This window comes from Kogia breviceps, chromosome 19 (genome assembly GCF_026419965.1).
Source record: "Kogia breviceps isolate mKogBre1 chromosome 19, mKogBre1 haplotype 1, whole genome shotgun sequence".
Lineage (NCBI taxonomy): Eukaryota > Metazoa > Chordata > Mammalia > Artiodactyla > Physeteridae > Kogia > Kogia breviceps.
In genome coordinates this window covers 37,376,526-37,403,283 of record NC_081328.1, presented here as the reverse complement: position 1 = coordinate 37,403,283, position 26,758 = coordinate 37,376,526, and the positions used below count along the sequence as shown (strand labels likewise).

Here is a 26,758-nt window from a genome sequence, read left to right as displayed (position 1 = left end):
GGACCTTGGGGGAGGAAGGAGTGAAGGAATTGTCTGCAGGTGGAAGGTCCGTGTGGCTGGGTTTGGCAAGGGGAGAAGAGCTGGGTCTAGAGAGGCTTTTTAGGCCCAGTAAAACATTTGTCTACTAAGCCCAGGTACAGTGCTAGGTAGTGGGGATTCAGAAATGAGAGGCAATTCCTGCCCCGAGAAACTCACTGTGTAGTGACTGAAAGGTATGAGGGCATGAGGAATAGACAAGAAGTAAAATTTAAGTTCTACTTTCAAGGAGCATGGTTTATATCTTTGTGGCAATAAGCATGTGGCAAATAAAGATTTATTCTCATTAAATTTACACTGCTGTGCCTGCTCATCTGAACTGCAGTTACCTGCTGGAATGGCTTTGGAGGATGTTTGCATATCATTTCTGAAATATGGGGAAAGTCTGAGACTAAAGAACCAGTGGCAATCCATTGCTTAATATCCTTACAGCAAACTAGGTAAAATCCAACTTTTCAGCAGTTATTCTCAAGGGTGTGTATGGAAAAAAAGAACATTTTTAAAAAAAAAGGTAGCCTTAACTATTTTAAGAACTTCCACCCAATGCTAGCACAACTGTATTTTAGCCTGGCTCTTGTTCCAGTGGCCACGAACTTCTCGGCATTACTCCAGCTTTCTCTTTGTGAGGATTTACTGATACAAGAGATATGACTACACATTCTTTGTGATTTGTAGTGTAGAGTATTAGCTAAACTGCTTGTTTTCACTATGATTACAAAAAAAAGATACAATGACTGCTGCAAACAAGTTTTTCTTAATCCAGAATCTCCCAGATCTTCAAATATATTGGAATTGCTCAAGAAAAATATTTCTGAAATTAAAAAGAAAATTAGGACATGTAAATTAAGTGTACCAGGGTAGCTTGGGCCTGGGACATTGTTACAAACACCCAACATCTTTTTTCCACGTAGTATCTCAAGAAAGTGAATAGTTTAATAAAATATTCCAGGTAAGTCTTTTAGTAAAGAGAGCTGGGGATTTAAATTTGCAAACTGCTTTAAAGCCAAAACGAAAGTGCCATTTTCGCAGAGGAGCCGAACACCACCAACGAGCAAACTCTACACCCAGGGCCGAGAAGTCTGAGACAATTGAGAGAGAAGGAAGGGTGGGGAGAATCTCGCGAGTAGCAACGTATTAACCATTTTTCGCGATATTTGGTGCCCAGCCCTTTTCCTCTCTCTCGCAGGATCACGGTTAATCTCGCGATCTTTCGGAAGTTCTGTTGGGGAAGATGGCGGCGGCCGCGAGCACCCTTCTCTTCTTGCCGCCGGGGACTTCAGACTGAGCCTTCCCGGGAAGAGTGGGGACTGCAGGCGCCCTGCGTCCCGGGAGCCCGAACCAACTTGGTTCCTCTGTTAGTGGTGAGGAGGGGCATATCCTCTTGTGTAGGACTCAGGCCCTTCCCGCTGTCAGGATGAAGGCTCAGGGGGAAACCGAGGGTGAGTGACTGAGGGGAAAAGCAGGGGGCGGGACACAGCTGGGGGAGCCAATCTCTGAGAGGAGCTGGGGGGCAGATGCTTCCGCGGAGGCCACTCTCCCGAGGGCTCAGAGTCTAGGAGGCGGGATGTGTGTGAGTTTTAGATTCAGACTGCCTTTCTTGGTGATGGAGAGCTTTGACTTTGGGGAGATGGGGGCTCCCAACTTCTGTTAAGGTTTCCTGCTTAGCTAGGGGCAATCATTTGGGCCTCAGGGCATTTTTAGCCTAAAGGGATGGGAGACGCGGCGAGTGAATGTAAAACTTACTCCTTCCAGAAGAGAAGTGTGAATGACATAAAAACAGTAATACAGCGCTGTATGTCAAAGTACTGGAGAATGTTTTCGCGTGAATGAAATGATTAGGTACTTAAGGTATTAAAAGCCAGCAGTTCTCAAGAATGTCACAGTGTTCACATCTTGTGCTATTGTATATTATAAAAATGCGTTGAATTTCAGTCTTTCAATGTCTGAACTAATTCAGAACTGCTGAAAAACAACTTTTCTATGTAACCTTACATAGATTCTCTGAAGTTTCACTTTCCAGTTTAAATGCTTCCTTAGCATTTTGGACATAGTTCTGTTGATACAGCTCACTATCATTTACTTGTCTTCTTCAATGTGCTCTGAGCTATGTAGATCAGGATCTTGCCTTACTCATTATATAGTCCCTGGCACATAATAGTTGCTCAAAAAAATGTTTCATTAGAGCATTTTTGTAAAGATATTTATCATCAGGCTTCTTAAGGGAAAGAAGGGGGAGGTGTGTTTTGAAGGGGAGGAAGAAAAAAGGTATACTTCTTGGTGCAGAGGAATGACAAGTGTAAAATGGAAACTCGATGAGGCAGTTTTGTCTAGTTTGCTCACTGCTGTATCTCCAGCATGTAAAATAGTGCCTGAGTGAATGAGTCTTGAAAGTGGGAATTGTCAAACATTTCTCCAGAACTGTAAATTGGCTGAAACAAACCAAAAAACAGTTTTCCAGAAGATGAAGGCATTGGAGGGAGGAGTTGAATCTTGATTTAGAAGATGTCACTACCTCAACTCAGATTGCTGACATTCTATTCATCTTTCAATGGCACCTTTTCTGTAACATCCCCACAACTAATTACAAACTTTTCCTCCTTTGAATTTCAATAGTAATGTGTCTCTGTTTTTAAGAACAAATCTCATTTTGCTTTGTGTGATGGTTATTTTCACATTAACGTATCCACACCCCCCTCACAGGTGTCATCTCAGGCATATTGTATTTTTGCCCTGCCGGTGGTCTCCAGCACAGGTCCTTGCTCATGCTAAGCAGTTACAAGAATTACAGGAGTGTTGGAGGGTGTAGGAGGTTCCTTCACACACTATCCAGGAGCCATTCTTTTCTGCCTTTCTCTTAACTTTGCTGGAAACTCATCCTTTAGTCATTGACATCTTCCTTGTTCATATAGTTTGAGTTCAAATAGGAAAAATCTGAATGGCAAATAAAGCCTGTTTTCTTGATAATACTTATAAATCGATCTTTTAAAATTATGTGAAAAAATTAAGAAAGTCTGTATTTTCACTTTGAAAACCAACTAACTGTAGTTAGGCCATGTTCAAATGTATGCTCTGCATATATCATATAAGGGATTTCACTCATATCATGAAATCATTTTGTCACTAAATGGTAGTCTTGATCCTTAAACAGGATTAGAGATGGTTCTTTTTTTGGTTCTCATTAAGTTTGAATAGAAAGCAGTCCCCTTCTATGGTGTTCATTAGACTAGACCCACAATTGTGTGTGTCTTCTTGTCATTACAAACAAATTCTTCGTATGTTTTGAAGTAAATCATATTAGAAAAGATTTTAACTGAGTTCTTACCAGGATGAAGTATGGGAGTTTTGTTTGCAAGAAAAACTGTGGAAGGTCTTGAAAGAAGAGTTGCTAATGATGTTTTCTGATTTATATCTTAGAGTCGGAAAAGCTGAGTAAGATGAGTTCTCTCTTGGAACGGCTCCATGCAAAATTTAACCAAAATAGACCTTGGAGTGAAACCATTAAGCTTGTGCGTCAAGTCATGGTGAGGATTGTGGTGAAGTGGATAAAGTGTTGTGCTTAGATAATTATTTAATAAGCTAAGCTCCCTGTGTAGACTTTTTCTAACTAGTTATTATGGTGTGTCTTCAGTTTTATTTCTCATAAAATCATAAGCACATGGTGGCTTTCAACTTTTAAGAGTCTACCTAAGAAGGAGGTATATTTATAAAATTGTGTTAATTGTGAGTTATAGTACGCTGGGGTACTTGAGGCAAAGTGCTAAGAAATACACCTATAAAAGATACACCTGATAGGGAGTTCCCTGGTGGCCTAGTGGTTAGGATTCCTGGCTTTCACTTCCGTGGCCCAGGTTCAATCCCTGGTCGGGGAACAGATTCCACAAGCACCACAGTGCCGCCAAAAAAAAAAAGATACACATGACAGACTGATAGAGAGAGACATTTATTTTTCACTTCCTGTTAAGCTCCTTGATTCTAATGTGTTAATACTGTCACTGTATCTATTCTGCTAGTTGAGTTTGCAATTCATTTTTAATTAACTTCACCTGTTTACCCTGTGGCCCTCTTTCTCTACAGTACTACTTCTCATTTCTGAGTCATTCACCAGTATGGGGAGCCCTTAGTTAGGTGGAATACAGGGAGTGGGGTGAGGGTAGAGGCTGGATGTTAAAAGTTCATCCATATGATTCCAGTGGTAGTAAAATGTTATAGGAGTACTTTTTTATGACTTGACCTGGGCAATGGTTATATGGATGTGTTCACTTTGTAATAATTCATGATCTCTTCACTTCAGATTCATATACTTTTCTGTATATATGTTATACTTCAGTTAAAGTACCCCTCTACCAAACCTTACACCAGGTCCAGAGTAAGTTCAGTTTAGTAGATTTATTAGAACTTAAAATGATCATATCAGTATATAGCCTAGTAAAAAAACTGAATTTGCTGTCAAAAAACCTGTATTTTAGTCTTGACTCCAGTACTTCTACCTACGTGACCTTGGACAAATTATTTGCTCTTTCTGACCCTCAGTTTCCTCATTTGGAAAGTAGAGACACACATCTCCAGTTTGCTTTTTCACACAGTTTTGCTATAGGGATCAAATGAGATAATGGACACCAAAGTGTCGTGCTGCTAAAAGATTTCCATAACTAAGTTCTACAGATATCTTCTGGCTCAGGATTGTGTACATAAAAAAGGTTTTTTGTTCTTTTTTAGAAGTCTTAAAGAATGGCAATTTTTCCAGTCTGGGAATTCAGAGGTTGTCATTTTTATACTATAAGGCAGCCATATTCTAGTTTGAAATATGGTCTGTAAGTGATATTGTCATTAGGGAGACATTATGATATAGAGGGATTCCAGGTGGCTACTGACACCCTCTTTTGGGTTACCAGTTCTTGGTTTGGTCACCATAGCTTCCATTGTCTACTTCTCACTTTTGCAGATTCAGAAACCTTTTATTGGTATGTAAAAGATTTTGAAGAGTTTTCAACAACTGACATACTAACAAAATCTCAGTAGATTAACATGGAAATCAGAATGCCAGTTTATTAATTTACAGCAGAGTGTTCGTCTTTCCAGCTACCAAAGTACTGGTATCCATTATCCTTGCAATGGACAAGGTCCTTGTATATTCAAGGTACAAAGGGAGCTAGATTATTAATTAGATATTTGTAAGGGTGGAATTAGAGCAAAGAGAGATGGATTTAGGGCGTGGAGAAGTCTGAAAAACTATGCTTGTATCATAAAACTGTTCATACTTCTGGGGACTAGAATGTTGTGCAAAGAGAAACTTCTTCCCTGGATATGTTTAGAAAAACTATGCTAAATTTTTTTCTCTTTGGCTTTTTTTGGACTACGTATATCCTGTTTCTTAGAGTCAATCTAGTTTGACTAAGGTCTGGCTGTATTTCTTAGATTACGTGCATATCACCTTATTAGATTTGGGAATTGTCCCATCTGAGCCACCCCATTTAACTTATTGAATCTTAGGATGTAGTCACTTCTACAGGAGGCTGATCTCATTTATTACATTTTGATTCTTCCTAATTTTTCCCTGAAAGTTATCTTATTTTAGATCTGGAAATACCTTTGGTATAGGCTTTTATTTTGGTCATGCTATGCAGCATGTGGGATCTTAGTTCCCCGACCAGGGATCGAACCCACGTCCCCTGCGTTGGAAGTGCAAAGTCTTAACCACTGGACTGCCAGGGAAGCCCTAGATCTGAAAATACCTTTTTCTGCTTTCATGGATACGGATATGCCTGTATCCATGTGTATTAACCTTTCCTCTTTTGGGTGGATGGACAGACTAACAGTTAAAAATCTATAGATTATCTAGAATATATAGAAAATATAGAGTATATAGACTATACCATAATATATAGACTATCCTGAAATGTTATTTCTAGGATAATGTGTATGTTTACCCAAAACACTGTTGGCTTTGTTAGTTTTTACCTGAAATGTTTTCCTTCTTAAAACAGGAGAAGAGGGTTGTGATGAGTTCTGGAGGGCACCAACATTTGGTCAGCTGTTTGGAGACGCTGCAGAAAGCTCTCAAAGGTTTGTAAACATCTTTGAAATATGCTAATTTCTTAAAAACCCCCCAGTTTAGGAAAGACTATTTTATACTTACACTAGAAATATAAATTGAGATAGGTCAACCGTTCTATGCTAGGTGTTGTTCTTGCTTTCATTATGGAGTTGAGATGAGCTCTTAACCTGAACTTTTGAAACATTTATTTTTTATCCCATTTTGGAGGTTGGTAGAAACTCAAAAGATAATTGATGGAGGGTAGCTATAAGATTGCAGATAGCAGGGGAAAGTTTTTTTTTTTTCTTTCACATGTTCTCTCCTAATTAACTCAATAAGATGATGGATTTTTGACTCTAAGAGATTTTTACAGTGTTTATATTCAGGAAAGCAAACATAAAATTCAAATCATGAGCTTGATTATTTAAGCTTAGAATTACTACTTCTGTCTGGTTTTGAAGGAAAATGAAAGTAAAAGCAGATTTTACTCTGATTATCACAAATGAACCTGATTCAGCTGAATATTGTTTTTTTTAATTGTGGTAAAATGTATATAACAAAATTTACCATTTTAACCATTTTTAATTGTACAGTTCAGTGGCATTAAGTGCATTCACATCGTTGTGTAACCATCACCACCATCCATCTCCAGAACTTTTTCATCTTCCCGACTGAAACTCTGAACGCATTAAACAGTAACTTGTCATTTCCCCTCTTCCCAGCTCCTGGTAACCACCATTCTATATTCTGACTAACAATTTGACTACTCTAGATACCTCATATAAGTGTAATCATACAGTATTTGTTCTTTTGTGATTGGCTTATTTCACTTAGCATAATATCTTCAAGGTTCGTCCATTTTATAGCATATATCAGAATTTCCTTCCTTTTTAAGAAAGCTGAATAATATTTTATTGTATGTATATATTATATGTAAACAAAATAACATTTTGTTTACACATTCATTCATTGATGGACACTTAGGTTGTTTCTGTCTTTTGGCTATTGTAAATAATGCCACTATGAACATAGAATATTTGTTTCCATGCTGGTTTTGATGGGGTTTTTTATGCGGTACATGGGCCTCTCACTGTCGTGGCCTCTCCCATTGCGGAGCACAGGCTCCGGACATGCAGGCTCAGCGGCCATGGTTCACGGGCCCAGCCGCTCTGTGGCATGTCGGATCTTCCCGGACCGGGGCACGAACCCGTGTCCCCTGCATTGGCAGGCGGACTCTCAACCGCTGTGCCGCCAGGGAAGCCCTGGTTTTGATGTTAATCTTCCTTATTCTAGCATTAGCAGATAAATGTGTCCTTTTTTTTTTTTTTTTTTTTTTTTTTTTAAGCCACACTGAGCGGCACATAGGATCTTAGATCCCCGACCAGATATTGAACCCGCGACTCCTTCAGTGGAAGCATGTAGTTTTAACCACTGGACCTCCGGGGAAGTCCCTAAGTGTGTCTTCTTTAAATTATAAATAACTTGTCCCAAATGAGTAATGAAAAAGAGAGAGGAGAAAGGTCCAATCGTTTTTTTCAAATAGGTCTTTTTTTTTTTTTTTTATCCTTATTACTGCTTAGGCCACAGCTAAGACTTACCAATGAACTTTATGCACATTATAAGGATTTGAACTATTGAATGTGTTTCTGGCTTTGGAAGGATAGATATACTCTCGGGATGTTTCTGGCTCTGAAGAATACAATTTATTTGGAACATCTTTTGTGATTTCCTTTTTTCACCCTTTTGTAGTAACATCTTTACCAGCAATGACTGACCGTTTGGAGTCTATAGCAAGACAGAATGGGTAAGTAGTGTATCTGTAGGCAGAAATGTTTAACTTAGTGTTGACTTTGGGTGGCTTTATTTATGTGTCTTCTATTAATTTTTGTTTTGATTTGTTCCTGCTAGACTGGGCTCTCATCTCAGTGCCAGTGGCACTGAATGTTACATCACGTCAGATATGTTCTATGTGGAAGTGCAGTTAGATCCTGCAGGACAGCTTTGTGATGTAAAAGTGGCTCACCATGGGGAGAATCCTGTGGTATGTGTTGTTGATATTTCACTGGAATCTGTGGGGTTTACTTAGGGACATTAATTTTAAAAGGAATTGTTGGGGTTTGAAATAGCTTGGGTTTAGGTTTTTTCATGAGCCACTATAGAGATGATGTGATGGGCTACAACATCAGTAGCCGTAGAGTGGAATTTAGTATAATCTGGGTCCATCTCTGACATCATCCAGAGGCTTTGACAAAAGGAAACACCAGAGGAACCCTTTCCATTTCATATCAACAAACATGAGCCGCAATTGAACAATAGGTTCTGGGGATACAAATAATTTAAAGTTCCTACCTCAAAGAACTTATAATCAAGAAGGACAGATAATCTTGTATATAACTAATGTCTCTGAAAAACCCTGTAATAGAGAGGAATGTAAAATGTGTATAACCAGACAGTTGAATATGGATTCCAAGGATGGCTTTAAAGAGAGGTCCTAATGTTTTAAACAAGCAGCTGAAAGTTGATTCCTTTATAAGCTATTTCATATATATTTTAGTCTTTAATTTCCTGACCCAACCCATGGTTTACCAAGTAGGAAGAAGATATTTTTGATATCTTAATATAAGAACCTTCTGTAGTTTTAATGTTTTTGTTATAAAGCATGTGTTATTAATAAAAGAGAAAAACTTTTGATGTCTTCAAGCGTCTTAAAGTAGTTTAAAGTTTTAACATAATTTCTTTAATTTCAGAGCTGTCCAGAGCTTGTACAACAGCTAAGGTGAGCAGATGACATTTATATTCCCTGATATTGGCAGACAGCGCTATTCTTTTTTTTTTTTTTAATTTTTTAAAAAATTTTTGTTTGTGTTGTGTTCTTGTTGCGCGTGGGCTTTCTCTAGTTGAGACGAGCAGGGGCTACTCTTGTTGCGGTGTGTGGGCTTCTATTGCGGTGGCTTCTCTTGTTGTGGAGCACGGGGTCTAGGTGCGCGGGCTTCAGTGGTTGTGGCATGCATTCTCAGTAGTCGTGGCGCACGGGCTTAGTTGCTTCGCGGCATGTGGGATCTTCCTGGACCAGGGCTCAAACCTGTGTCCCCTGCATTGGCAGGCCGATTCTTAACCACTGCGCCACCAGGGAAGCCCAACAGTGCTATTCTTTATAGCTAAGTTTTGAGGATGGTCAGAAGTTACTTTCCTGAGGAACAAATTTATTTTCTTGGGTCAAGATTTTTCACAGTCTGTACTTGTTCACTTTCAGAATTGACTTAGCTTGATTTTTTTTACCCTATTCCATCTATCCCAGGGTTTCTCAACCTTGACAGTATTGAAATTTGGGTTGGGAAATTCTTTGCTCTAGGGGGCTGCCCAGTTCATTGTTGGATGTTTAACAGCATCCCTGGTCTCTCCCAACTAGTTGCTAGTAATATCTCCTGAATTATGATAATCAAAAATATCTCCAGATATTGTCAGGTGTCCTCTGGAGGGCAGAATCACTCCTGGTTGAGAACTACTGAGCTAACCTTAGGAATTCTGTGTGGAACAAAAATAAATAGAACCTAATTATTGAATCAGAGAAAGCTTGAGAAAATTGAGTCTATACCATGAAAAGAACTTTTTTTCACTTCAACTTTGAGAAAAATTGTTTTATATTTAAGTTATATGGGTCCCATTATAGTAAAGTGCTAGGCTTGAAGACAGTCTCTTAGTAATTGATGTTTTTTGCCATTGGCTTATCTTTTCTCTTTGAATTGAGTGGAAATTTTCATGCTTAAATTTAAACCCAGAATTAACTCTCTGGGAATTCGAGAAAGTCATTACATCAATTTTATGTTTTAAATTATAGTGAAGTTATCAGATATCACATGGAGGAGTCTTAGAAAGGGTGTTAATACTGAGGAAATAAGTTTTACACTCAGTCTTCTCAATGATCAGTTTAATGTCCTTATAGCCAAATACACCAGATTTGAACGAGGTTTGAAAAATTGCAGTGCAACATAAAAAAATAACATTTTATGATATCATTAACTCAATAAGTCTAGCAAAGGTGTATTACCAGAATAGTCCAGGAGAAAAATATTTCTGGCTCTAATGTGGAGTAGGAGACCGTACCAATTTATGAACTGATGGTGTTCTAAAGTTAATTTGTAGGCATGTTTGAAAGTGGGAACCTTAGGAAGAATATTATTTACCTGGTATTTTTTTAAAAATTTATTTATTTTTGGTTGCATTGGGTCTTCGTTGCTGCGTGGGCTTTCTCTAGTTGCGGCAAGTGGGGGCTACTCTTCATTGTGGTGTGCGGGCTTCTCTTGTTGTGGAGCACGGGCTCTAGGCACGCAGGCTTCAGTAGTTGTGGTGCGTGGGCTCAGTAGTTGTGGCTCGCGGGATCTAGAATTCAGGCTCAGTAGTTGTGGTGCAAGGGCTTAATTGCTCTGCTGCATGTGGGATCTTCCGGAACCAGGGCTCAAACCCATGTCCCCTGCATTGGCAGGTGGATGCTTAACCACTGTGCCATCAGGGAAGTCCTGCCTGGTATTTTTTTTTTTTTTTAATAAATTTATTTATTTATTTTATTTATTTTATGGCTGTGTTGGGTCTTTGTTGCTGTGCGCGGGCTTCTCATTGTTGTGGCTTCTCTTGCTGTGGAGCATGGGCTTTAGGCGTGCAGGCTTCAGTAGTTGTGGCACATGGGCTCAGTAGTTGTGGCTTGTGGGCTCTAGAGCGCAGGCTCAGTAGTTGTGGCACACAGGCTTAGTTGCTCCGCGACACGTGGGATCTTCCTGGACCAGGGCTCGAACCTGTGTTCCCTGCATTGGCAGGCGGATTCTTAACCACTGCACCACCAGGGAAGCCCCCTACCTGGTATTTTTGATCACTTTTTATAGATGGTAATTTTAAGGTAGGGAATATATTTTGTTGCTGCTTTTTTTTTTTTGATGTTGGGGGTAGGAGTTTATCAATCTATTCACCCATTTTTGCTGTGCTGGGTCTTCGTTTCTGTGCGAGGGCTTTCTCCAGTTGTGGCAACCGGGGGCCACTCTTCATCGCGGTGCACGAGCCTCTCACTATCGCGGCCTTTCTTATTGCGGAGTACAGGCTCCAGACGCGCAGGCTCAGTAATTGTGGCTCACGGGCCTAGTTGCTCCACGGCATGTGGGATCCTCCCAGACCAGGGCTCAAACCCGTGTCCCCTGCATTATTAGCAGGCAGATTCCCAACCACTGCGCCACCAGGGAAGCCCTTTGCTGCTGCTCTTGCTTCCTTTTAATCTTCATGGCACTTTGGGCAGTAAGTGTTCAATAAATGCCTGACCAAGTATCTGACATTATCAGAGCAGTACAGCTTTCAAGAGACATTTTTTTTGTTTTTAAGTTTGAAAAAAGATGTAGAGTTAGAATTGTTGAGTTATGTTGGATTCCTGCCCACAAAAGCTTATTTGACTAAGAATCCATGGCTGAATATGAGGTTCTAGGAAGCCAGGGGTTCATGGTAGTAGTTACTTTTTCCTGGGGTAAAGCCAGTCATAGGAACATTTTGGAATATGTGGTTTGCCTCCACAGTACCCATTCCCCTTTTCCTTAGGTCTCCTATCTCTCTCCTAGTGTTCATTTTCCTTCTTTGCTCTTATGTTGCCGTATACATGAAAAATGTTCTGTCTACATGAAAAGTGTTCTATCTTCCCAATTTATTTATTTCCATTTTCTCTCCAAATGTTTTTTTTCCTCATGACATTCAATCATCTCAGTTACAAATTCAGAGGAGAAGAAGTGGTTTATTTAAATCAAGTCTCATTACTTAAGAGCAAATTACTATATGAGTTATCAGGTCTTTTTTACTATCTTTTATACTGCTTATTAGCACCTCCTCCAGAAAAATGGGGCAGAGAAAGGAATACATTGCATTTTCTTTTCCTACTTTTGATTGATTCTAGAAAACTTTGGGGGAAAAAGAGTAAAGCAAATTATTAAGATTAGTTTTATATAGCCATGATTTTTGGCACTTTGCTGATAAGACTGAATAGTAATTGTATGTTTTATTCTCTTCCCTCTCCCCTGAACTTCTTATAGGGAAAAAAATTTTGATGAATTTTCTAAGCACCTTAAGGGTCTTGTTAATCTTTATAACCTTCCAGGGGACAAGTAAGTATTTTTATTTTTTTGCTTTTTTTGGAAAAATTAGTATAAATCTATAAACCATTTTGTACTTAGTAATTTGCCAAGTCTTCTGCCCTAGCTCATTTGTGATTTCTACTCATACTGACATTGTATAGCTCAGCTTCCAACTTAATGTCTTTTAAAGGTATTTTAAATAAACAAATATCTGCATTAATGGAGTATAGTGCCGGAAGATAATCCTTGAGATGTCTTCAACATACTGATTTCTAGGCTGAAAGAAATTGTCATGGAACTGGGTTGCCACTTTTATTTTTAACCTACCTGGGATTCTGTATACCTGCTTGGCTCTTTTAAGTAGAGATAAAAATTAGCTTTGGTAGATAAGTAATGTTTTTTTTTTAACATTTTAAAATTTTATTTTGTTTTTTAAATAGATATCTTAGTTACCTCCAAGGTGGACTTGCTCTCTAGGCTTTCATGTTTGTGTGTGTGTGTGTATATATGTATATTTGTCAACTATTTAATTCTTATTTTCTTTATTTACTTTCTAGCAAACTAAAGACTAAAATGTACTTGGCTCTCCAATCCTTAGAACAGGATCTATCTAAAATGGCAGTTATGTACTGGTAAGACTGGCTAAAGTGTCAATTCTGTTTGACTTTGTTCTTAAAGTTTTTCGTCTATGGGGTTACTAGGCTCTTATTTTTTAAAATATATATTATAGATGTATGTTACTATGCATCTGTGTTTTACCTGTATTGTACATCTTGTCCATATCCTTTCAGTTCCCAAATGATTGCATTCCATTTTCTGAGTATCAGTATCCCTAAGTTGTTGATTGGTATTCCTTAGGTTTTATCAGAAGACTTGTCAAACCTGGCCTCCCTTCTGATAAATAATAGTATAGTTGTAATTTTTGTTCACCATATTACATACTGATGTATTCTTCGAAATAATCCCTTCACTTTGAAGTTGAAATACAATTGTTAAATGCCCAAGTACAAGATAGAGTCATTAGGATAGAATTATAAGATGTTTAAGAGCTGAACTCATTATCACATTGTACACTAATACCTTCAGGGCTTAAATATAAGCAAACATAGATCATTTGTCTTGCAGGAAAGCAACCAATGCTGGTCCCTTGGATAAGATTCTTCATGGAAGTGTTGGCTATCTCACTCCAAGAAGTGGGGGTATGTGATTCTATTTTGCCTGTTTAAAAGAATGTCTAATTTTAGTTGAGGGGTTATTACTTACAATTTCACCTTGGGTTTATAAGCAGAAGGTGAAAATTACCAGTCATTTGTGTTTCTGTTTTTTTTTTTAATTGAAATATAGTTGATTTACAATGTTGTATTAGTTTGTGTGTGTATATATATATGTATGTTTTTTTCTTTTGCACATTCTTTTCCATAATAGTTTATTACAAGGTATTATGTGTGGTTCCCTATGCTTTACAGTAGGACCCTATTGTTTATTTTATTTATAGTAGTTTGTATATGCCAATTTCAAACTACTAATTTATCCCTTTCTCATTTGTGTATTTTTTTAATGGTTTCTAAGGTGTCAACACCTGCTCTCCCCTAGTTTTTTTTTTTAATTGTGAAGTAAATTGTTGCTGCTAGAATCAATATTTATGCTTCTGTCATGTTTCATAAGCTGCTTTGGATCATGAGTCCTCATATCTGAAACTCTTTTCTTGTATATAGGTTTATAGGAATGGGAATGTTTTTCTTTATTTGTAATTTACCTGATAAAAAAGTAGTGATAAGTTTAATTTTGCTTAGGTCATTTAATGAACTTGAAGTATTATGCCTCTCCTTCTGACCTGCTGGATGATAAGACTACATCCCCTATCATTTTGCATGAGAATAACGGTAAGACTTTCACTGTAAAGTAACTGAAGGTTTTGCTCAGTGTTTAAAAAATATTTTCAAAAATTTGAATGCCCAGGCCTACCTGTACTTTCTGGTTTGCTACTCCCACATAAATTTGCCATCCCTACCAAAGTTTTCTATTTCTACCAGAGTTTGCATCTGATATATACACATATACTCCTACAGATATACATATCTATATGTACATATACATACATAATAATAAAAACTTAATAATTCCTTTTGAATAAGTAAATGAGTGAATAAAAAAATGTAAATCATCTGACTTGAAATAATCCCCTTTAATCATTACTTTAAAGGTAAAGAAATTAGCCAGCTTACTAAAGAACTAAAATAATGGATCTTACCTTGAATTTGCACTTTTTTTTTTTTTTTTGGCTGCGCAGCATGGCTTGATGGATCTTAGACCAGGGATTGAACCCTTGCCCTTGGCAGTGAAAGCCCAAAGTCCTAACAACTGGACCACCAGGGAATTCCCTATATTTGCACATTAATAGACTAAAACATAATGAGAAATGGCCTAATACCTCATTTGGTCCCCTTTTAACTTCGATCATTGACTATCCTATAATCATAATTCTACTTAAATGCTTTCTGAAGTTGGAGAAAATAAGTAAATATTGGTAATGAGCCTTTAAATTTTTTTTTTCCTTGGACTGCATTTTTTCCTGTATTTTGTTTTATTTACTGACAAATATTGGTTGGTTAGAAAGATAACTTGTAGCATTTCTGAGTTATATAGGTATTATAGTGTCTGACAAATTATACAGAAGTTAGATTTTTTTTAAAATGTTAAGATTCTGATAATTTTTTTAATTTCTTTTTTAAAAAAAATAAATTTATTTATTTATTTGCTTTTATTTTTGGCTGTGTTGGGTCTTCATTGCTGTGTGCGGGCTCTCTCTAGTTGCGGCAAGCGGGGGCCACTCTTCGTTGTGCTGTGTGGGCTTCTCATTGTCATGGCTTCTCTTGTTGTGGAGCACGGGCTCTAGGTGCACGGGCTTCAGTAGTTGTGGCATGTGGGCTCAGTAGTTGTGGCTTGAAGGCTCTAGAGCACAGGCTCAGTAGTTGGGGCGCATGGGCTTAGTTGCTCCGCAGCATGTGGGATCTTCCAGGGCCAGGGATCGAACCTGTGTCCCCTGCATTGGCAGGCGGATTCTTAACCACTGCGCCACCAGGGAAACCCAAGATCCTTATAATTCGTGTTACTTTGGAGAATACCATTTTTCTTTCTTTCCTTTTCTCAGTTCCTCGATCTTTGGGCATGAATGCATCAGTGACAATCGAAGGAACATCTGCTATGTATAAACTCCCAATTGCACCATTAATTATGGGGTCACATCCAGTTGACAACAAATGGTAAGTTAAATATAATTCTAGGATAGCAGTGTCCATTTATTTCAACCTTAAGCTCAGTAAGAAACAGGTATTACTTTGACTTGGCTCTTCCCCCACTTGACTTTCTAGAGATGGGCTTTTTGTTTTACCCATTTAATTTCTCTTTTCAATATTTGCGTGTTCCTCTTTGAAGTCTGCTCATAGAACACATTCTTATCCTGAGAGAGAAAGAAGAGAACTGTGCTACTTGCACTGGTTTAATGATTGCTCTACAGGATTTTCCTATGGGACTTTATGTTGATTTAGATCTATGCTGGAGTAATAACTAGAGAACGTGCCTCAGGATAGATGTTTGATAAGATACTCTAGGGTTAACAAACAGGATATTTTGGAATTGGGGGAAGGAAGTTCAAAGAGTGAACTTTTGATAGGTTTTGTGAGTAGGTGGTTATATGATACAGACATGTCTAAGAATGAGTGTTTAGATTTTTCATTTTCACATCAATTCAAAATCCCAATCCTCCACCTTTTTTTTGTTTTTTGAAGGACTCCCTCCTTCTCCTCTATCACCAGTGCCAACAGTGTTGATCTTCCTGCCTGTTTCTTCTTGAAATTTCCCCAGCCAATCCCAGTATCTAGAGCATTTGTTCAGAAACTTCAGAACTGCACAGGTGAGTTTTAAGGAGCATCAGGAGCTAATAACTTATAAAAGTGAAAAAGCAAACTTCACATTCAGATTATCTTAGACCTCTTTCAGTCTTGGCCGCAAAAAACCACTGATGGGTATAGATGTCATGGTGCTTTTGCTTATTAGTAAGTACTTTTTGAATAAATGGGCAAATGAAGTAGAACTCATGAAGGGAAAACTGAGCTGTCAATGTTTTCATCTTACTGTGATCATTGTATTGATCTTTGTTTTTCTAGGAATTCCATTGTTTGAAACCCAACCAACTTATGTACCCCTTTATGAACTGATCACTCAATTTGAGCTGTCAAAGGACCCTGACCCTATACCTTTGAATCACAACATGCGATTTTATGCTGTAAGTAAGGCCCTTGAATTGTTGTAGATTATGTTTGGACCTAAGATTAGAATCTTCCTTTTATAGGATAACTGAGGTCAGATGATGTTCTTTTGGACCGCTGGATCATGTCCTATTTCCTCAGTCAGACAGGAAATTAACAGAAATCTCTGAAACATACTGAAGAAAGAGCACGAGCTTCCAAGTCAGGAAACAACATACATTTCATTGTTGAAATTTCACGTGAAAGTGTCTTAATGGTATTCTGAACTTTTACAAGCATATAAGTAGGTATTAAGAGTTCCTGCTGTTTAATTCTTTCAAGTGCCATGAGCTTATAATCTGCAAAGTATTTAACAGAGAAGAAAGTACTGGCATGAATAAATTAAGGAGCGTTTTAAAACCACATCTGGACTTGAATTTATTTGAATGTTTGACAGTAGTCTGGATTAAGTAATAGTTCCCAAATTCTGGCTCTGTTATAACTATATAGGGTGTTATTAAAAATATAGATTTTGCACTTGTGGTCCAGGGACCTCTTTTATACAGATTTCTGAGGTAATTTTTATGTTAGCTAGATTAGGAAACCACTAGCAGAACATTTACAAAGAAGGGGTCTTTTCAGCCAAGCAAGTATTTGGCATTTAACCTGAGCTGACCAAAGAACTGACTGTGGAGATTTAATATTCAGCAAGAAATTGCTGATTTTTGAGGAGTAGGATTTTTTTAAGGATAGTCTGTGGTTGGAGTACAGTGGGTGAGTAAATAGCATTCGTTTCCTTTGTTCTTTTTGCCCAGGCTCTTCCAGGTCAGCAGCATTGCTATTTCCTTAACAAGGATGCTCCTCTTCCAGATGGTAGAAGTCTACAGGGAACCCTTGTTAGCAAAATCACCTTTCAGCACCCTGGCCGGGTTCCTCTTATCCTGAATCTGATCAGACACCAAGTGGCCTATAACACCCTAATTGGAAGCTGTGTCAAAAGGACTATTCTGAAAGAAGGTACTGCCTTTCCTTTTGATATACTTACTGGTAAATGGAAACTGATTACTCTAGTAGTTCTCTAATTTTGTGGCCCATCATATCACCTGTGGAGCTTTTAAAAACTACATATATTTGGTTTTCATACCCAAATGAACTTAATGTGGGAGAAGTTGGGAATCTAGTTCAAGCTCCATGAATAATTTTGATGGAACCAGTCTGTAAACTGGCATTTGGAAACCACTGGATTTTTTTGCAATGGACTTACTCTTTTTCTGCATGCAGCAATATAACTGGGTACCTAAGGGCCTGAACCTTGCAGCAGATATATAAGGTAGAATTTGGGATTCTGCAGGAAGAGAGGAGTTCTTGATATCTAAATTTTAGGTTGTTAGGACAGTGGTTCCCACATTTTAGTCCTGAGTATATTTCCTCTCCCCATTCTTTGGAGAACATAATCATATAGCTTAAAAAAGGATGAGACCTGTGCCCTTCTCTTCTTTCTCCCAGGATGCTGGAATGCTGATGTTTTTCAAACAGTTTGCTATTAGAAATCTTGATATGAATTTTGGCTGCTCTAGTTAACTGTAGTTAATTTTTTACTTTAGTTGTAAAGCACTTCAGTGATAGAGCTGTATCAGCGCAAATGGTAGGCAAGAAGAAATGGAAGGTAAATCAGGAGATACCTTTTATGGGAGTAAGAATTGCTTTAGAAATGAGAAATTTTAGAAAATTGGAGTAGTGACACAGAGCATGTGCAAGTGTCCTTATGACTCTTCTTTTTCATATATTTCAATCCTAGGAGAATTTTCCACATAGCTTCACGGTATTTAAAAATGAGTTTTTGTGAGATAGTTATGAAGTTAGTCCTATAGAGATGCATGCTTTCTCCCAAGAAAGTATATAATCCTTGTCTCTGGGCTGTCAGCCTGTTTGGCTTAGAAACCAATGATAATACTTATATATATATATATAAGTGTATTTGGCATAAATATATCATTTTAGATTGTAGCCCCTACATCTGTGCTTATCAAACTATGAAGTGTATAGCTAACAGCTGTATACTGGTAGAAAGCAGGGTTTATGGTAGTGGTTCTAATGTCTGCTTATCAAATAGAATGAGAAACTCCTCTTGGCCACATTTATTTTCAGAATTCACTTTCAAGGCAGGGTGTTTATATCTGCCAAGGACTTTACCAATTGGGATTAAGTGCCTTCATTTTAGAAAACTGAAGTTTAGTTACTTATTTGTTTTGGAGCATTTGTAACATATACTGGTAGATTCCTTGGAATCTGATACCTTTAGTTACCTGTGGGTGACATAGTAGGTTTGGTGTATTAAAAAAATGTGTGGGATTTAGTTTCCAATGAGAGAGAGAAAATTTCATAGTTAATAATTACCATTTACATGTCTCAAGTCTTTTATTTGGTTGATTATTTTATGATCCTTTTCTTTGCCTTTTAGACTCTCCTGGGCTCCTCCAATTTGAAGTGTGTCCCCTCTCAGAATCCCGTTTCAGCATATCTTTTCAGCACCCTGTGAATGACTCCCTGGTGTGTGGTGAGTTATGTGGGTGGCTAGCACCTCTCTCAGGGCAGCAGTTTGGTCCCTTTATCTTTTTTTGAAAAGTCAAAAACTGAAGCTGAATCTATCTTAAATGCCTCCTATATATTTTGTCTTTCAGTGGTAATGGATGTGCAGGACTCAACACATGTGAGCTGTAAACTCTACAAGGGGCTGTCAGATGCACTCATCTGCACAGATGACTTCATTGCCAAAGTTGTTCAAAGGTAGCACTGGCCCTTTTCCATCAGAGTCCCATTAAGAGGTGTATAAGGAATGTTGTTTTCAGTATTAGAGTGAATTGGAAATTTAGTAGGAAAGCATTTAGTCCCTGCTTTGAATTCACCCTTCTCTGCTTTTGGATCGGAAGCAATATGAGCTTTTGGTTTTATAAATCTCATTATGAGAGTAATAGGAAGTAAGGTAGGTAACTTCAGGCCCCGAATTAGGGTTCTTTTATGAGGGAGAGAGCTGAAATAAGATGTAGATCTTTTTCCACTTTTTCCTCTGTCATTTTTTTTTTTTTCAAACACATATAATGTGTCAAATGGCAGTATGTGGGAAGATCCTTAAGCCAGTCAGCTTCCCATAAACATTAATATGTAATTTCAAGATTTTTTTGGAGTAGGTACCAGTGGTCTGTTTAGTAAATAAATTTTATTGGAACACAATAAAACATACCTGTAAGTGAACACATCTTTTCATTTACGTATTGTTTATGGTAGCTTTTTTTTTTTTTTTTTTTTTTTGTGGTACGCGGGCCTCTCACTGCTGTGGCCTCTCCCATTGCGGAGGACAGGCTCCGGACGCGCAGGCCCAGTGGCCATGGCTTACGGGCCCAGCCGCTCCGAGGCACGTGGGATCCTCCCGGACCGGGGCACGAACCCGCGTTCCCCGCATCGGCAGGCGGGCTCTCAACCACTGCGCCACCAGGGAAGCCCTATGGTAGCTTTTGAGCTAAGATGGCAGAGTAGTTGGACAGAAACCATATGATCTTTGAAAGTCTAAAACATTACTATCTGGTCCTTTAAGAAAGGTTGCTGACATATTCTAGAGCAAAATATTTTCATACATGTTTATAAACATAAATTTATCTGTAACATAAAAAAATGCTTGCTTTAAAATAAAAACGATTTCCTGCCTGTGGTAGCACTTTTCACAGTATAGCTTTGGGGTGATCTAAGCCATTAAAGTTTAGAACTTGATGGGTCAAGAGGTTTTTCTAATGGTTCATCAATTAAGATAAATTATATATACCATTAATCACATGTAAAGCCCAAAAGGAGGACATTTTCTTACTGAGTTCATTATTACACTTTTATTTTAGTTCAGTATGATGTCTAATTATTTGGACTTTTGTTTATGGTTGGTTTATTTGGTGGCACTTCAAAAGAGGTTGATGATTCCCTCTGGTCCAGATTATTATTATTATTATTATTTTCTGGGCTGCGCTGTGCGGCTTGCGGGATCTCAGTTCCCCAACTAGGGATCGAATCCATGCCCCCTGCAGTGTAAGCATGGAGTCCTAACCACTGGACCACCAGGGAATTCCTTCCAGATTCTTTTTATTTTTAATTTTTTTTTGGCTTCGTTGGGTCTTTGTCGCTGCGCGCGGACTCTCTCTAGTTGCAGTGAGCGGGGGCCACTCTTCGTTGCGGTGCGTGGGCTTCTCAATGAGGTGGCTTCTCCTATTGCGGAGCATGGGCTCTAGGCACGCGGGCTTCAGTAGTTGTGGCACATGGGCTCCAGAGCACAGGCTCGGTAGTTGTGGCACACGGGCTTAGTTGCTCTGCGACATGTCGGATCTTCCCGAACCAGGGCTTGAACCCGTGTCCCCTGCATTGGCAGGTGGATTCTTAACCACTGCACCACCAGGGAAGCCCCCAGATTCTTTTTAGAATGAGTTTACCCAAAGCTCTGGCATTTCATAGAACTGCTTCTGCCTTGCGGGTTATTTGCCTTGCCTGAAAGCTGCTTATTGTAATACACCTTTTGGCATATGTAAGTCTCAGGCAAAATTAAAGCCTGTTTTCCCAAATAAAAAATTGGTTTCATTAGCAGCTAGTGCAGTATTAACTTTGTTTTTTCCATCTTATTTTACAGATGTATGTCCATCCCTGTGACGATGAGGGCTATTCGGAGGAAAGCTGAAACCATTCAGGCCGACACTCCAGCACTGTCCCTCATTGCAGAGACAGTTGAAGACATGGTGAAAAAGAACCTGCCCCCGGCTAGCAGCCCAGGGTATGGCATGACCACAGGCAACAACCCAATGAGTGGTACCACTACACCAACCAACACCTTTCCGGGGGGTCCCATTACCACCTTGTTTAATATGAGCATGAGCATCAAAGATCGGCATGAGTCGGTGGGCCATGGGGAGGACTTCAGCAAGGTATCTCAGAACCCAATTCTTACCAGTTTGTTGCAAATCACAGGGAACGGGGGGTCTACCATTGGCTCGAGTCCGACCCCTCCTCATCACACGCCGCCACCTGTCTCTTCGATGGCCGGCAACACCAAGAACCACCCGATGCTCATGAACCTTCTTAAAGATAATCCTGCCCAGGATTTCTCAACCCTTTATGGAAGCAGCCCTTTAGAAAGGCAGAACTCCTCTTCCGGCTCACCCCGGATGGAAATGTGCTCGGGAAGCAACAAGGCAAAGAAAAAGAAGTCATCAAGATTACCACCTGACAAACCCAAGCACCAGACTGAAGATGACTTTCAGAGGGAGCTATTTTCAATGGATGTTGACTCACAGAACCCTATCTTTGATGTCAACATGACAGCTGACACGCTGGATACGCCACACATCACTCCAGCTCCAAGCCAGTGTAGCACTCCCCCAACAACTTACCCACAACCAGTACCTCATCCCCAATCCAGTATTCAAAGGATGGTCCGACTGTCCAGTTCAGACAGCATTGGCCCGGATGTAACTGATATCCTTTCAGACATTGCAGAAGAAGCTTCTAAGCTTCCCAGCACTAGTGACGATTGTCCACCCATTGGCACCCCTGTTCGAGATTCTTCAAGCTCTGGGCATTCTCAGAGTGCCCTCTTTGACCCTGATGTCTTTCAAGCCAATAATAATGAAAATCCATACACTGATCCAGCTGACCTTATTGCAGATGCTGCTGGAAGCCCCAGTAGTGACTCTCCTACCAATCATTTTTTTCCTGATGGAGTAGATTTCAATCCTGATTTGTTGAACAGCCAGAGCCAAAGTGGTTTTGGAGAAGAATATTTTGATGAAAGCAGCCAAAGTGGAGATAATGATGATTTCAAAGGATTTACATCTCAGGCACTAAACACTTTGGGGGTGCCAATGCTTGGAGGTGATAATGGGGAGACTAAGTTTAAAGGCAATAGCCAAGCTGACACAGTTGATTTCAGTATAATAGCAGTGGCTGGTAAGGCTTTGGGTCCTACAGATCTTATGGAGCATCACAGTGGTAGCCAGAGTCCTTTATTGACCACTGGGGACTTAGGGAAAGAAAAGACTCAAAAGAGAGTAAAGGAAGGCAATGGCACCAGTAACAGTAGTCTATCAGGGCCAGGATTAGACAGCAAACCAGGGAAGCGCAGTCGAACCCCTTCTAATGATGGCAAAAGCAAAGATAAGCCTCCAAAACGGAAGAAGGCAGACACTGAGGGAAAGTCTCCATCTCACAGTTCTTCTAACCGACCTTTCACCCCACCTACTAGTACAGGTGGATCCAAATCTCCAGGCAGTTCAGGAAGATCTCAGACTCCCCCAGGTGTTGCCACACCACCCATTCCCAAAATCACTATTCAGATTCCTAAGGGAACCGTGATGGTGGGCAAGCCCTCCTCTCACAGTCAGTATACCAGCAGTGGTTCTGTGTCTTCCTCAGGAAGTAAAAGCCACCATAGCCATTCTTCCTCATCTTCTGCTTCCAACTCAGGCAAGATGAAAAGCAGTAAATCAGAAGGTTCATCAAGTTCCAAGTTAAGTAGCAGTATATATTCTAGCCAGGGGTCTTCGGGATCTAGCCAGTCCAAAAATTCATCCCAGTCTGGGGGGAAGCCTGGCTCCTCTCCTATTACCAAGCATGGACTGAGCAGTGGCTCCAGCAGCACCAAGATGAAACCTCAAGGGAAGCCATCATCACTTATGAATCCTTCTTTGAGTAAACCAAACATATCCCCTTCCCATTCAAGGCCACCTGGAGGCTCTGATAAGCTTGCCTCTCCAATGAAGCCTGTTCCTGGGACTCCCCCATCCTCTAAAGCCAAGTCTCCTATCAGTTCAGGTTCTGGTGGTTCTCACATGTCTGGAACTAGTTCAAGCACTGGCATGAAGTCATCTTCAGGGTTAGGATCTTCAGGCTCATTGTCTCAGAAAACTCCCCCATCATCTAACTCTTGTACAGCATCTTCCTCTTCCTTTTCCTCAAGTGGCTCTTCCATGTCATCCTCTCAGAACCAGCATGGGAGTTCCAAAGGGAAATCTCCCAGCAGAAATAAGAAGCCGTCCTTAACAGCTGTCATAGATAAACTGAAGCATGGGGTTGTCACCAGTGGCCCTGGGGGTGAAGACCCAATGGACGGCCAGGTGGGGGTGAGCACAAATTCTTCTAGCCATCCTGTCTCCTCCAAACATAACATGTCAGGAGGAGAGTTCCAGGGCAAGCGTGAGAAAAGTGATAAAGACAAATCAAAGGTTTCTACCCTGGGGGGCTCGGTGGATTCATCTAAGAAGACCTCAGAGTCCAAAAATGTGGGGAGCACGGGTGTGGCAAAAATTATCATCAGCAAGCATGATGGGGGATCCCCCAGCATTAAAGCCAAAGTGACTTTGCAGAAACCTGGGGAAAGTAGTGGAGAAGGGCTGAGGCCTCAGATGGCCTCTTCCAAAAACTATGGCTCTCCACTCATTAGTGGTTCCACTCCAAAGCATGAGCGTGGCTCTCCCAGTCATAGTAAGTCACCAGCATATACCCCCCAGAATCTGGACAGTGAGAGTGAGTCAGGCTCCTCCATAGCAGAGAAGTCTTATCAGAACAGTCCCAGCTCAGATGATGGCATCCGACCTCTTCCAGAGTACAGCACAGAGAAGCATAAGAAGCACAAAAAAGAAAAGAAGAAAGTAAAAGACAAAGATAGGGACCGGGACCGGGACAAAGACCGAGACAAGAAAAAATCTCATAGCATCAAGCCAGAGAGTTGGTCTAAATCACCCATCTCTTCAGACCAGTCCTTGTCTATGACAAGTAACACAATCTTATCTACAGACAGGCCCTCAAGGCTTAGCCCTGACTTTATGATTGGGGAGGAAGATGATGATCTTATGGATGTGGCCCTGATTGGCAACTAGGAACCTTACATTTTAAAGCAAAAACCATGGCCAGAGAAAAACTAAGTGTATAGGCAAATCACCTAAGGAGTGAGACAGGTCTGATTTTGTGTTTTAAGAATCTTAAATGGCATGGCTTTGACACCAACTGGGGTGAATTTAGAAAGGCGTAGCCAGACCCTACTAAAGAGACCATAGGGTTTGATTCTGGTTACCACGAATCACTTGTTCCTTTGCCAGAAAAAAAAAAAGTTAAAATACTTGCTTATGAAAGGGAGGGGGTGGGAAGGGCTTAGGGAGAGGGAAGGGTGGGAAACAGTTTTGTGGGAAATATTCATATATATTTTTTCTCCCTTTTTCCATTTTTAGGCCATGTTTTAAACACATTTTAGTGCATGTATTTGAAGGGCTGGGCAGAAAATGAAAAAGCAATACATTCCTTGATGCATTTGCATGAAGGTTGTTCACCTTTGTTTGGGTAGTTGTCCATTTGAGGCGTGGGCAAATGAAGGACTTTGGTCATTTTGGACACTTAAGTAATGTTTGGTGTCTGTTTCTTAGGAGTGATTGGGGAGGGAAGATGATTTTAGCTATTTATTTGTAATATTTCAATCCTTTATCTGTTTGCTTTTATACAGTGTTTTTTTTCTAATTCTATGAGGTTCAGGGTTCAAAATGAAGGGAGGTGGAAGAACGAGGCTTATTTTGTGGTAGGGAGCTTGTAGCTTGTGCTGGTACTGCAGTATCAAGCTGAAGCAGATTCGTCAGAGTCCACCTTTGGAGTTAAGTAGAAAACCAAAATGGTATTTTTGTTTTAGGAGGTTTTTCATAGGGTTCAGACATCATAGGAATATTAAGAGTTATCTTTCTGTGGAGGTATTGATTTATAGTTTCTTTTTCCTTTAAAGAAAGCTGGGCTGGCTTTTTGGGATGTAAACGTGTTTTCAGATGCAGTGAGGTTTAAAAGTGGGACAGCCTCCTTGATTCAGTGGCATGAAAACCAGTACAGAATTAATAGTTCTCCTATTTCTACAATGTGCCAAAAGTCCACATCCCAGCATTTTGTTTGTAGGAGAACTGATGCCATTCCTGAGAGCTGGGCTCCTTGTTTCCCTTCATCACAAGGATGAGGAGTCCAGACTTTAATTATTCCATTGTATGCTCCCTTAGATAAAACAGTAAAAAATTTGCAGCCATAGTTCACTTAAAATAGTTTCAAGCTCACTTGAAGTAACGGGGGCCTGGAATGCTAGGTGGGTATGAAGATAAACCCTTGCTACTATGTAGCAACACAATTGGACCTTTTTGGAGGAACAGGTCTGAGTCTGGATTCTGGGGGACATCAATAAGAAGCCCTTCTCATAAATATAGAAATCCAGGAGACCATTTGAGTGCAACATAAGTTCTCAGTATTTGGAGGGTCCTCTCAAAATTCTGCGGCCTTACTTTGATTTTGACACCTGCACTGTGCCATTCCTGATGATTCCATTCAGGTTCTGTGTCAGCAGGATGGGGCATGATCCCCAGCACAACTCTTCTGGATTTAAAAAAAAAAAAAAAAAAAAAAAGCCAGGTGATTCATTTGTGTGTGTGTGTGTGTGTGTGTGTATGTATGTATGTGTGTGTGATAAATGGAGTGACTTCATCAGATATTGAAGATTTCTATATTCATCCCTTTCTGCAGGTTGGAGTTAGCATAGAGTTGGAAAATCAGCTTTGGCTTTCTTTCCTGACTGTCTCTGATTTCCTTTAGTGTTCTCCCTTTTCTGGTCATCAGCTCACAACAACTCTGCCACTTTTGTGTCCCAAGGTAATAAGAAGTAGGAAACGAAACATTGCAAAGTGGAGCAAGAAAAGTTATCGGTTACCGTATCAGAGTCAAATGTCTTGGGTGACACTAAGGAGGACATGGGCAAGGTGATACCAGAGTGCTTTATCTTGTGATGCTGATACAGTAGCAGCCTCTCAGACATACAACCAGGTTGGATTTCTCACCTAGTTTTGAATCCTATCCCATTGGTTTCTGCAGGAAAAAAAAAAAAAAAAAGGTTTTTAAGTTTGTCTGGGTGGGGAAAATCTTATGGGGAATGTACTGCATAGTATCAGGGGCTCAGCTCCCCCAAGCAGAGCCAACAAATACCAAAATGAGTAAACTGGGAAGCTTTTTCTCTCTTTCTGTCTTCATCCCAGATCAAAGAATCCCGAGTTAGGATCTGGATGAAGGATAAGCCCCTGACTTGTCGATGGGCACACCCCACACACTGACCCAGCATCTGAACTTGCTTAACAGGGAGCCGGGGCTAAACTGCTTCACCCTGCCTGAGAACCAGGGAGCACTGCATTTCTCCACAGGGTGGAGGAGAAGAGGCAGAATAAACCAAGCCTGGGACACCTCCCTCCTGTCTAGGTGTACTCATTCTCCTGTTTCAAAAGACGGCAAGGACATGAAGTCAACTT

The 26,758-nt window shown here is 39.9% G+C and overlaps 1 protein-coding gene across 3 annotated transcripts; it reads left to right on the top strand.

Annotated features, from left to right (window-relative positions):
- Positions 1–1,232: 1,232 nt before the first annotated feature.
- Positions 1,233–24,837, top strand: MED1 (mediator complex subunit 1). 3 transcript variants are annotated; one of them, XM_059046496.2, is made up of 17 exons: positions 1,233–1,475; positions 3,451–3,557; positions 6,021–6,099; positions 7,820–7,874; positions 7,979–8,111; positions 8,818–8,846; positions 12,130–12,201; positions 12,729–12,803; positions 13,297–13,370; positions 13,965–14,054; positions 15,323–15,434; positions 15,960–16,084; positions 16,338–16,456; positions 17,234–17,435; positions 18,880–18,975; positions 19,100–19,205; positions 21,082–24,837. In XM_059046496.2, exons 1-17 carry the CDS (start codon positions 1,451–1,453, stop codon positions 24,320–24,322), a joined length of 4,740 nt encoding a protein of 1,579 aa, XP_058902479.1. In that variant the 5' UTR covers positions 1,233–1,450; the 3' UTR covers positions 24,323–24,837. The 3 variants fall into 3 exon arrangements, with proteins under 3 accessions (XP_058902479.1, XP_066878242.1, XP_066878243.1); XM_067022141.1 differs by lacking the exon at positions 3,451–3,557 and having other exon boundaries at positions 1,250–1,475; XM_067022142.1 differs by lacking the exon at positions 7,979–8,111 and having other exon boundaries at positions 1,258–1,475.
- Positions 24,838–26,758: the final 1,921 nt, after the last annotated feature.

Bases quoted from the DNA above. Each gene is read 5' to 3' on its own strand.
- MED1 (XM_059046496.2), top strand. From the start codon at position 1,451: ATGAAGGCTCAGGGGGAAACCGAGG. The intron at 8,112-8,817 runs GTATGTGTTGTT...CTTTAATTTCAG, and splicing joins ACCATGGGGAGAATCCTGTG to AGCTGTCCAGAGCTTGTACA. The intron at 12,804-13,296 runs GTAAGACTGGCT...TTTGTCTTGCAG, and splicing joins AAAATGGCAGTTATGTACTG to GAAAGCAACCAATGCTGGTC.